Source organism: Anomaloglossus baeobatrachus, assembly GCF_048569485.1.
Source record: "Anomaloglossus baeobatrachus isolate aAnoBae1 chromosome 3 unlocalized genomic scaffold, aAnoBae1.hap1 SUPER_3_unloc_1, whole genome shotgun sequence".
Classification (NCBI taxonomy): Eukaryota; Metazoa; Chordata; class Amphibia; order Anura; family Aromobatidae; genus Anomaloglossus; species Anomaloglossus baeobatrachus.
In genome coordinates, this window is record NW_027441780.1 from 1,342,970 (window position 1) to 1,355,954 (window position 12,985).

General features: G+C 46.7%; 1 protein-coding gene across 1 annotated transcript in view; it reads right to left on the minus strand.

Annotated features, from left to right (window-relative positions):
- Positions 1–1,452: 1,452 nt before the first annotated feature.
- LOC142258709 (uncharacterized) overlaps positions 1,453–12,985 on the minus strand; it is a 243,094-nt gene continuing 231,561 nt past the window's right edge. The window contains 1 exon segment of the mRNA XM_075331327.1: positions 1,453–2,843. Coding sequence (XP_075187442.1) covers positions 1,510–2,843 — 1,334 coding nt within the window. The 3' untranslated portion in view covers positions 1,453–1,509.

Consider the following 12,985-nt stretch of genomic DNA (forward strand, 5'->3'; position numbering starts at 1 on the left):
TTTCGGCAACCTAACTTCAATGCCTCTCTATGTGCTATTAAAATCTGCAAGTATGGGCAGACAGGCTCCTGGCTATATAGGATCATGAATAGAGTCTGTTAATAGGGCGGGGTTCTCAGTCGGAAAAAACTGCATGCTAATCAGAAAAAAGACTGACTGGAACACCTGTGTGTGAATTAGGTGCTAGCTCAAAAATACAAATACTATAATGCACATATAGGTGTTCCAGTCAGTCTTTTTTCTGATTAGCATGCAGTTTGTTCTGACTGAGAACCCCGCCCTACTACCAGATTAGGTTGCTGAAAAATTAGAGATTACCTTGTCCTTGGTTTTCGGGCTCATTTGCATTGATCAATACATTTGCTAAACATCTCTCCTACTTTCAAATATTCATAGCAGTTCTGCAATACCAGTTTTCATGTATTTCATTGTTTCCAGATAGCTAAAGGTATTTTTCATTGTTCATAGTATCCCTATAGCAGTAATGCTTTACCATTATTCATGTTTATACTTTTATAGTGGTTAGTGTGCAGCTTATTATCTTTATTATAGTGTAGAGATTGTGACACAGTAACTGCAAGGAGAAAATGCAGATACTTTCTCCCAGCAGCTGCTCACATCCAGTCACCAGCACAGTGGGAGAGGCTGTAACAGTCACCACTTACTAGGTAGTGGGCGCACAGTAATCAACCCTCTTGTTCCTTGGCTGACAGCCTGTGAGTGGTGTTACTGTTTCCCGCACTGCATCGGTGACTGTATACGAGTAATTTCATTTTCTCCTTGCAGCTGGGAGTGTGACTGTTAGTTAATGGTGATTCTTCCCTGAGGAGGGTTACCTGTAGAAAGGTCTCTACTCAGTTCATCACTCCGCACATCCATTTCTCCTTTTCCCCTGTACATACCCCCCTTTCAATTCGAGTGACCACGCGACCCCTGGGTCCAGAAACCTCTTGATCCACCGCGGATCCGGATCCGAGCAGCCCCGCTGCTGAAACGGGGGCGGTACATATGTATATATTGGAGACCCCCCCTATGAGACAATAAAGTATCAGGAGTAGCTCTCCCTTTGTCTCAAACAAATAAAAGATTACATCATCGTCACTCATTTATATAAGACTATATAAACTTTTTAGTTTCACATTCCTGAACTTCACTTAAAGAAACTGAAACTATACAAGCCCTTATGTAAAGTAAACAAAGGTCTCTGCTGCATTACACCAGGGGAAACACAGCACAGGCTCTTACATGAATACAAAATGGAGTGTAGATTTAACAAAAAGGACTCTGCTCTCATTCAAGCAATATACAAATGGAAGAATAAAGTGTACAGCTTGGCTATAAAAAACAAATAAATTTCTGGCCAGCAAAAATTAAAAAAAATGTGTTAACAGATGAATAGTTGTAAATGATCCATTATAAAAAGTACAAACTGTAATGACAAAATTAACTCTTTATTAACAGATAGTAAAAGTCTATTAATATTAACTAAAACAGACATTCTATTCATGACTATGGCTTCACTCCTGTGTGAATTCTCTCATGTGAAATAAGATTTGATTTCCGAACAAAATATTTCCCACATTCTGAACATGAATATGGCTTCTCTCCTGTGTGAATTCTCTCATGTTTAACAAGATCTGATTTCTGTGCAAAACATTTCTCACATTCTGAACATGAATATGGCTTCACTCCTGTGTGAATTCTTGCATGTTTAACAAGATGTGATTTCAGACCAAAACATTTCCCACATTCTGAACATGAATATGGCTTCTCTCCTGTGTGAATTCTCTCATGTTTAACAAGATCTGATTTCAAAGCAAAACATTTCTCACATTCTGAACATGAATATGGCTTCACTCTTGTGTGAAATCTCTCATGTGTAATGAGAGCTGATTTCTGAGCAAAACATTTCTCACATTCTGAACATGAATATGGCTTCTCTCCTGTGTGAATTCTCGCATGTTTAACAAGATATGATTTCAAAGCAAAACATTTCTCACATTCTGAACATGAATATGGCTTCACTCTTGTGTGAAATCTCTCATGTGTAATGAGAGCTGATTTCTGAGCAAAACATTTCTCACATTCTGAACATGAATATGGCTTCTCTCCTGTGTGAATTCTCGCATGTTTAACAAGATATGATTGGTCAGCAAAACATTTCTCACATTCTGAACATGAATATGGCTTCTCTCCTGTGTGAATTCTCTCATGTTTAACAAGATCTGATTTCTGTGCAAAACATTTCCCACATTCTGAACATGAATATGACTTCTCTCCTGTGTGAATTCTCTCATGTATAATGAGATGTGATTTCCGAACAAAACATTTCCCACATTCTGAACATGAATATGGCTTCACTCCTGTGTGAATTCTCGCATGTTTAACAAGATATGATTGGTCAGCAAAACATTTCTCACATTCTGAACATGAATATGGCTTCTCTCCTGTGTGAATTCTCTCATGTTTAACAAGATCTGATTTCTGTGCAAAACATTTCCCACATTCTGAACATGAATATGACTTCTCTCCTGTGTGAATTCTGTCATGTTTAACAAGATCTGATTTCTGTGCAAAACATTTCTCACATTCTGAACATGAATATGGCTTCTCTCCTGTGTGAATTCTCGCATGTTTAACAAGATATGATTTCAAAGCAAAACATTTCTCACATTCTGAACATGAATATGGCTTCACTCCTGTGTGAATTCTCGCATGTTTAACAAGATGTGATTTCAGACCAAAACATTTCCCACATTCTGAACATGAATATGGCTTCTCTCCTGTGTGAATTCTCGCATGTTTAACAAGATCTGATTTCTGAGCAAAACATTTCCCACATTCTGAACATGAATATGACTTCACTCCTTTGTGACTTTCCCTTCCCTTAGCATTCTGTGTTGAACTCCTGGTACCGTCATCTGCCATAAAGAAAATTGAAGTTATAAGCTTTTAATAATATAACCTCAAAACATACACATAGACACACATAAATCCATACAAATTTCAAAGTGTGTAGCAAGGTTCTACTTTAAAAAGGCCTATGTGACAGAAAATACCCAAAATGACATTTTAAAAACTGCACCCTTCGAAGTGCTCAAAACGACATTCAATAAAACATATCTACAAAAGCATATCCAGTGGCACTCAATAATATAAGGATACTTTGGCATTGCATTACTGCTGTAGAAATTATTAGAAAAAAGGGATTAATACATAGGTAATGAGAAACACACTGCGACATCGCTAGCAATCTCGTTAGCGATGTGAAATTTGAGATCGCAAGTGCGATCTTTCGAGATCGCACATGCGTAAAATGACCTATGTGCGACCTCAAAAGATCGCACTTGCGATCTAGAATTTCACATCGCTAATGAGATCGCTAGCGATGTCGCAGTGTGTAAAGTACCCTTAAAATGACATAGGCATTGCATTACTGCTTTAGAGATATTTGCAAAGTGAGATTCTTAGTTTATGTATTGACCAATCCATGTGAGCCCGATAACCTTGACAAGCACCTGACCAAGCACTCTTCCCAATAGCAAGGGTGTGTCCACCATCTTATTTAGCCAGGAACCAGACATGCAGATTTTTAATCACACATAGAGGCATTTAAGGTTAGCTTCCAAATATAATGAGATCACCTTCTCGAGGTTATCCGGCTCACATGGATTGGCCAATACATAAGCTAAGAATCTCTCTTTGCAAATATCTCTGAAGCAGTAATGCAATGCCTATGTCTTTTTACTCATTTTTCACATTAGCTATGTATTTATCCCTTTTTTTGTAATATTCCTACAGCAGTAATGCAATGCCAAAGTACACTTTAAATGCATCACAGAAATTAAAAAAAATGTGGAAGGAAAAAAATAAACATTTTAAATTTTTCCCACAAAAGTGTTGCTTTAACCACAAATTTTCATTTTCCCAAGGGTAAGATGAGGAAAATAGACCATATAATTCTGTTGTGCAATTTCTCGTGTGTACGCCAATACCCCAGGACTTGGAAGGGAAGGAGCACCATTTGACTATTGGAGAACAAAATTGGCTGAAATAGAGGATGCCATGTCACGTTTGTAAAGCCCTTGATGTGCCTAAACAGTGGAAACACCCCACAAATAATCTCATTTTGAAATCTACACCACTGAAGGAATGTATCTAGAGGTGTGGAGATCATAGGAGTACCCTTATATAGGGCAAAGGGTCTTTAGCAGACCCCCAGCTATTATGGTGACCCATATGCACCCAATGATAAATGTTGCTGGGGGCGTTGGATATGTGGAACGTTGTACCCCATAGGCTGTGAGCTGCAAATGCTGCTGTCAAAGATCGAAAAGTTAACAGCAGTGGGTGAAGCTTACCTCCACTGAATAACTCAAGCATCTTCTGCTGACAATAATGGAGACTCAGCTTTCGAGCCCGCAAGAAGCAATAGGATGTAATAATATGTTACATATCGAGAAGGGGTTAAAGAAAACCTGGCAGCTACAAAAACACTATTTACCTGCAGATATAGTGGTAATCTGAGTACCTGGCATTTAAATGATATCTATCTGGTTTATTAGAACAGTGTGTGACGCTAGTCACTGCACGGACAAGCCATGAGGCAGGGTTATCAAATGTTCTGGGGTCAAATACAAAGAGAGCATGCCGTGAACTAAGGGGAAAGAAAAAGGCGTAGTCAGCTCTGGGGTCATAATATCAGGAGGATAGCGGATATGGGCAAATGAATAGTCAGAGGAGGTCCAAAGACTGTCAGCTATAGATCAGAGCACGATAACCAAGTCCCACATTCACAGGGAGCCGTGGTGGCGACGGACTCTCCACAGGCAACCTGAAATTAGTTGCTCAGCTTCAGCTGAGTGTTTTACACTGTTTTCCAGTCCTGTGGAGTGGTTTGTGGCTCCTTGAGACTCACGGGGCTTATTTCTATTCAGCTGTCTTCTCCCTATTTAAGGTTTGAGATACTACTTGTTACTGCAGATGATACCTTCAGTTTATGCTCCTGTGATTCCGGTCTTTGTGGCGATCCTTTGTGGGGTTTGCATCTCCACTCCCGGTGGGGGGGGAGAGGGGGTGTTAGATCAGGGTTTTGGACAGGAGTTAGTGTTACGCTGGCAGTCCAGACTTGGATACCATCAAGCCTACCCCTGGGATAAGGGACAGCACAAAGTCCCTAGTCTGAGGCCCTGTTTCGGGGGGAGGGGGGGGGTGTCTCTTCTCCAGTTACCCCGGCACCTCCGTGATACCCTGGTTTTGGGATTAACTACTCAGCTAAGTAACTGATCAATCACTCAGAACAGGGAACCCCTGAAGAAACCAAACACCTCCCAGTTTCAGATTGGACAGTTGAGCTGTAACTCAATAAACTAACAGCTTGGCACGGCCCTGATTCCATAGAGAGGCAAAATTGTCACTCACTGCGCCCAAGACAACGGAGAGATTGTGACACAGTGTCTGCAAGGAAAAAATGCAGTTACAGTCTCCCAGCAGCTGCTCACTTTCAGCCTCTCCTACTGTGCTGGTGACTGCAACAGTCACCACTCACTACATAGTGAGTGCACAGTAATCAACCCTCTTGTTCCTTGGCTGACAGCCTGTGAGCGGTAACTGTTACTGTTTCCCGCAGTGCATCGGTGACTGTATACGAGCAGCAGCAGGGAGAATGTAACTTCATTTTCTCCTTGCAGCTGGGAATGTGACTGTTCTCTTTGTTATTTAATGGTGACTCTTCACTGAGGAGGGTTACCTGTGGAAAGGTCTCTGCTCTGTTCATCAAACCGCACATCCATTTATCCTTTTTCGATTGTGTCTGCAGCGTTCTGCATATCTTTTCCCTGAATTTCAAAGCTGTAAAATAAATAATGTAAAAGTCACGGACAGAAGGAAAAGTCATGTGGAAGGTTCTAGATGGACGCTTCTGCTACCAGAGCCGTGTGGCCCCTGAGACCAATCCATGCATGGCCTCTACACCTCCTATATCCCCCGTGCTGCCCCAGTTCAGCGGGATAGAAGCAGACGTGGCAGGATCCACTTAGTGTGGTACATTATGACATTGGGATTTCCTTCATTGTCTTCACAATTTGGACGCCCTAATGCTTATTTTTCTGTCATTTTATAATTGTTTTAGTCAACAATGTTGTATTTTTGAAAGCTTTCTTTTTGAGGTACATTAGTTTTATTCAATTTTTTTTTCTTTAAAGTTGTCCGACATAAGTGCAAACATTTTTTGTAAGCTATTCTGTGCTGTATTGTAATATAAGGCTACATGCGCACGCTGCAGTTTTTTTCTGCACACAAACTGCAACCAAAACTGCACCTTGTCAGAGTGAGCCTGGAAATGTCCCAAAAATGCTTGTAATGTAGGTGCGTTTTTAGTGCGTTTTTAGTCATTGCGTTTTTTTTGAAGGAGAAACGAAATATGATAGGAAAGGATAATAGATAGATAGCTAGAATACATGATAAATAGTAAAAAATAGAAAGAATAGCTAGATGGATAGATAATAAGAACATATAGATTAGATAAGAAAGAACAGAAAGAATACATAGAAAGAAATAATAGAATAGCTTGATAGAGGGATAGCCAGCTTGGTTAGCTGTTTGTTTGTTTTGTTTTGTTTTGGGGGGGGGTAAAAAACAAACAAACATGGGATCCCCCCAATTTTCAGATACAGTACAGGAACCGCAGCAGCTGCAACCCTCAGCTCTCTGCTGTACCTTGGCTAGTTATGAAAAATAGAGGGGATCCCACACGTTTTTTTATTATTTGATTAAAAAAAAAATGACGTGAGATCTCCTCATTTTTCTAATACCAGCCCAGGTGCAGCAGACAACTGGAGGCTGATAATATTAGGGTGGAAAGGGCCATCGTTATTTGGCCCTTTCCAGCCTAACAATAGCAGCCCACAGCCGCCCTAGAAGTGGCATATCCATAAGATGCGCAAATTCTGGTGCTGGACCCGGCTCTTCCCGTTGCCCTGGTGCGGTAGCTATCGGGATAATAAGGGGTTAATATGGGGAAATAAGGTATGCACACCAGTGACTATGTAAGGGGAATACATGGAATAGCAGAAACTGCTGTGTGAATACTGACATGAAAAATTCAATAGCTATATGTAAGCATGAAGTGTGAAAAATGGAACCTGCATTACTGCCATGAATATATGAATAAAGAGAAATTTAGCTACTGAATTGATCAATGCAATAGAGCCCCAACACTACGCCAAAGTATTTCTCTACGTTGGGGTGCATACCTTATTTCCCCATAGTGATGTTTTTTAGGTTTTTGCACCCAGTTCAGACATAGAATGGAGTTCCAAACGTTATTTCTTATTTGTTAGTTGTTTTTCGTTTGGGAACCCTCCCCACACACACCTATTGCCAATGCACATTGTATATATAGCCTGGGTCTCAGCTTCCCATACACGGTAAGTTTTTTAACTGCATGAGAGGACACACACAAGCTAGGGACCCCAACGTAGAGAAATACTTTGGCGTAGTGTTGGGGCTCTATTGCATTGATCAATTCAGTAGCTAAATTTCTCTTTATTCATATATTCATGGCAGTAATGCAGGTTCCATTTTTCACATTTCATGCTTACATATAGCTATTGAATTTTTCATGTCAGTATTCACACAGCAGTTTCTGCTATTCCATGTATTCCCCTTACATAGTCACTGGTGTGCATACCTTATTTCCCCATAGTGATGTTTTTTAGGTTTTTGCACCCAGTTCAGACATAGAATGGAGTTCTAAACGTTATTTCTTATTTAATAAGGGGTTAATGTCAGACCATAGCTGCCACTAAGCCCTAGGTTAGTGATGTTATGCGTCTATGAGACACACCACATCACATAAAAAAAGCCACCTTCTTTCACCACTTTATTAACCCCCAAAACACTCCTCGAGGTCCAAAGTAATCCACACGATGTCCCACGAGGCTTCCAGCTCTGCTACATCCCTGTCCTGTCACAGATAGCAGTCATACAGCATGGCTGCCAGCTGTGAGTGTGGACAGAGCCGCAGCGATCAGAATGAACTAGGGTGAATTCCTGACGTCACAGCTACAGCTCCAGCAGTATGGCGGGTGTCGCAGCAATGACATCACAGGTTCACTGCGGTTCAAGCCTGATGTCCTCCAGCTGTCACAGAAAACCACCCGAGTGTCAGCGGTGCCATCACTCAGGTGTTTGCTGTCACAGTTTGAGTCCTCCTCCGCTGATAGTACAGCACTGAAGAGAGTCGCTCTATGTAGACACGCCCACCGCGGCTGTGATTGGTTGCAGTCAGACAGCTGTCCCTCAGCATGGGGGCTCGTCTGACTGCAACCAATCAATCACAGACAGGGGGAGGAGTCAAAATGTATGAGGCTAATGAGCGGGTCCGGAAGAAGATGAGAGGCGGGGGAGCAGTGTGACAGCCGTGATCGGTGAGTATGTACTGCTTGGGGAGAAAGAGAGAGAGCGCAAGAGAGACAGAGAAACCAACACAGGCACCGACATGTCAAATTCACTCCAGCATTGATTTTGTCATTCTGGAACTAAATTGGTGAGCTGCGTTTCTGTTGACAAAACCGCACGTAAAACTCATGCAAAATGCACCAATTTGATAGCATGCATTTTCCTTGCCTTTTTGATGCCCTCATTGATTTTAATGGGTGACAAATGTTGACAAAAACAAACGCAGTTTATTTGTCAGCGTTTTTTTTTGTCAAAAGTTTGTGAAAAAAAGATGCAGCATATTCATTCTTTCTTGCAAGGTGCACATTACAAATCTGACTTCTCATAGACTTTGCTGGGAAGTCAGAGGTCCGAAAGTTCTGCCAACAAAACTGCACCAAAAAACGCGTCAAAAACACTACAAAAACGCAGCGTGCGCATGTAGCCTAAATCACCCCTACATTTTTTTTCTTTTCTATCTTTTTTTCCTCTTGAATTATCCCTTCATTCTCTGCAGACAGGTTATTTACCTTCAGCTCAACCAAACATGAAAACTTCCTATGCCGAACCTCACAGTCAGAGCTGGCCCCGCCCGGCCTCACTGTCCAGCCCCGCCCTCTTCCCTCCCTCTGCACACTTATTAGGCTATGTTCACATTTCCGCTATTTAGTATACGTCACATTCTGCCGCTGATAAACAACGCAATCCGTTTGGCGGATTCCGTTGTTTCCCATAGACTTGTATAAGCGGCGGATTGTGACTGATGCCATTGCGTTGCATCTGCCGTGCGACTGATCAGTCGTGGAACGTCGGGCAGCAAGAACGCAGTATTTAACGTTTTTTTTGAGCAGCAGAATCCTTTTGATTTCACTGCGCATGGTCAAATTTTGTCTTTAATTATTCAAACCAACGTCTCTCTCGGCGGCCGAACGATCAGCTGATCACCCGGCTGCCGGCTACTGTGAGCGATCAGCTGATCACCCGCCTTCTGTGAGCGATCAGCTGATCATTCATAATAGCCGGCCGCTGGTTAAACAGCAAAAAAAAAACAACTAAAAAAAAACCAAATGGATCGTTGTTTTGCAGAATCAGTCACATCAGTTGTGCCACTATCTGCAACGCATCCATTGCATCAGTCACACAACTGATTGTGACGGATGCAAAACAACGGAAGTGTGAACATAGCCTTAGCTGTCAGTAATCAGGCCAGCACTGACCTGTTATCACTCTAGCATTGGAAATAACAGCCCCATATCGGGCTCTGCACCCACCCCACCACACACATCGGGCTCTGCACCCCCCCCACCACACACATCGGGCTCTGCACCCCCCCACCACACACATCGGGCTCTGCACCCCCCCACCACACACATCGGGCTCTGCACCCCCCCACACTCACATCGGGCTCTGCACCCCCCCTACACTCACATCGGGCTCTGCACCCCCCCCACACTCACATCGGGCTCTGCACCCCCCCACACTCACATCGGGCTCTGCACCACCTCACCCCCCCCCACACACACACACATCGGGCTCTGCACCCCACACACACACACATCGGGCTCTGCACCCCCCCACACTCACATCGGGCTCTGCACCCCCCCCACTCACATCGGGCTCTGCACCCCCCCACACTCACATCGGGCTCTGCAACCCCCCCCCACACACACACACACACACACAGGGCTCTGCAGCCCCCCACACACCGGGCTCTACACCCCCCCACACATATCGGGCTCTACACACCCCCACACACCGGGCTCTACACCCCCCCACACATATCGGGCTCCCCCCCCACACATACGGGGCTCTGCAACCCCCCACACACATAGGGCTCTGCAACCCCCCACACACATAGGGCTCTGCAACCCCCCACACACATAGGGCTCTGCAACCCCCCACACACATAGGGCTCTGCAACCCCCCAAAGACATAGGGTTCTGCACCCCCCTACACATCTGGCTCTGCACCCCTCCCCACACATCTGGCTCTGCACACACCCCCCACATGGTGCTCTGCATACCCACACCCACCGTGTAGGGAACACACACTTACCTCTCCTCGGTCCCTACCGCTGCTCCTCGTTCGTCCACTGTCTGTGCTCGGGACATACCAGCACAGTAGTGACGTCACCGCTGTCCTGAACTGTCAGAGCAGACAGCGGGACAGTGATGAGAAGCAGCGAGGTGCTGCCTGTCATCTGTGCTTTCAAATGTATTAACATCTGTGATGCCGATACATTTGAACGTGCAAACCTGAGCAGGGGGCCCGGTGCTGGAGGTGACCGCACGGTAGCCACCACCAGGTGCCTTCCCCCCAGCTCACGGGCCCCACCGCAGTGGAAGGGGAGAGGACGGAGTGTGGGGAGGGTGCGGGGGAATGTGTGGGAGGATGCAGAGGAAAGGGGGCGGGGACTCCACGCACTGTACCTGCCCAGCAAGGAGGCTACATGACGTCGACTGTGATGCCCGTCGACAAGGCAGAACATAAGCTCCTGCACTTGTTGTCCTGACATCCACAGGAAGCAGTAAAATCACAGCAGCAGTGGTCACATGACCGCTCTGAGCCGGGGGAGAGGGGCTGTCAGCAGGGCAGGTAGGGAGTTACTGTCTACTTACCTGCCCTAATGTAGCCCAATAGTGTAATTACAAAAAAAGGCAAAATAAGCCGGATAACCCCTTTAAGAGGGTGGACAGAGGCGTACAAAGAAATCATCAGCCGACTACTGTGAGCGATCAGCTGATCGCCCGGTGGGCGGCTACTGTGAGCGATCAGCTGATCGCCCGGCGGGCGGCTACTGTGAGCGATCAGCTGATCGCCCGGCGGGCGGCTACTGTGAGCGATCAGCTGATCGCCCGGCGGGCGGCTACTGTGAGCGATCAGCTGATCGCCCGGCGGGCGGCTACTGTGAGCGATCAGCTGATCGCCCGGCGGGCGGCTACTGTGAGCGATCAGCTGATCGCCCGGCGGGTGGCTACTGTGAGCGATCAGCTGATCGCCCGGCGGGCGGCTACTGTGAGCGATCAGCTGATCGCCCGGCGGGCGGCTACTGTGAGCGATCAGCTGATCACCCGGCGGGCGCCTTCTGTGAGCGATCAGCTGATCACCTGGCAGCCGCCTTCTGTGAGCGATCAGCTGATCACCCGGCAGCCGCCTTCTGTGAGCGATCAGCTGATCACCCGGCAGCCGCCTTCTGTGAGCGATCAGCTGATCATTCATAATTGCCGGCCGCTGGTTAAACAGTAAAAAAAAAAAAAAAAAGGGATCGTTGTTTTGCAGAATCAGTCACATCAGTTGTGCCACTACCTGCAACGCATCCATTGCATCAGTCACACAACTGATTGTGACGGATGCAAAACAATGGAAGTGTGAAGATAGCCTTAGCTGTCAGTATTCAGGCCAGCACTGACCTGTTATCACTCTAGCATTGGAAATAACAGCCCCATATCGGGCTCTGCACGCCCACACACACAGGGCTCTGCATGCCCACACACACAGGGCTCTGCACACCCCCCCACGCACATCGGGCTCTGCACCTGTTGCGGGCGGAGGAGGGGACGCTGCACTCTCCCACTGCTCGGGTCTGGCTTGCTGCTGCAGCTGCTGCTCGGTGGTGGCTCGACCGGTTTGCCGGATCCCGGGGACTCGAGCGGCGCTCCTCGCCCGTGAGTGAAAAGGGGATTGATATTGGGGATTTATTGTCCGTGACGCCACCCACGGTTGTGGTGATAATGGTGACACCACCGCTGCTCTAGATGGGGATCCCGGGAGCGGTGACAGGGAGCAGCTTGGTTGTTATGTCTCCCCTCCGTGGGTAGGGGGGTTGGTTGTCCCGGGGCCCGGTGATGAGGGTAGGGATGGATGATGCAGGCGGGCTATGGGGCCTGGCGAGGTGCAGGGTCGCGGGGGCAGCGCTGTGCCGTACGGCACGGGGGTACTCACTCAGCCTGAGACGATGACACAGTTCTCGGTAAAACACACGGCTGGATGGACGGGTCCCCCAGACGGCTGCGGTGTTTTTCCCCTGACCCCAGGTTGTTAGTGTAAGTCCTTCCTTTCACCTCCGTGCACGCTCCTCCTGTGCTCCGGTTTCCAGCTGGCTCCCCGCTTCAGTACCGGTGGGCCAACGCCCAGCCCCGGCTACCTGCGGTTCCACCAACTGTCTGGTCGGCTCCCTGCAGACGGCCACTACCGTCTGCCTCACTCTCTGCACGGGGGCCTTAGGCTCCAACCTAGGCCCCTGTCTGCTTCTGTCTCCCTGCAGACCTTCTCTCGTTCTCTGCCTGGACTAGACTGGGCCTGCTTCCTGCCTCAGGCCAGCTAAACTCCTCGGTGGGCGTCTCCATCTCCTGACTCCGCCCACCTGGTGTGTCCGTCTGAGCCCGAGGAAGAAACCAGGTCTCACTGGGGATGTCTGTGTGAACTGCTGGGGGTGTGGGGGTGTGTTGTTACCTGTGGCCCCTGGCTTGTCCAGGGCGACACACCCCCCCCACACACACACATCGGGCTCTGCACCCCCCCCCCCCCACACACACACACACACACA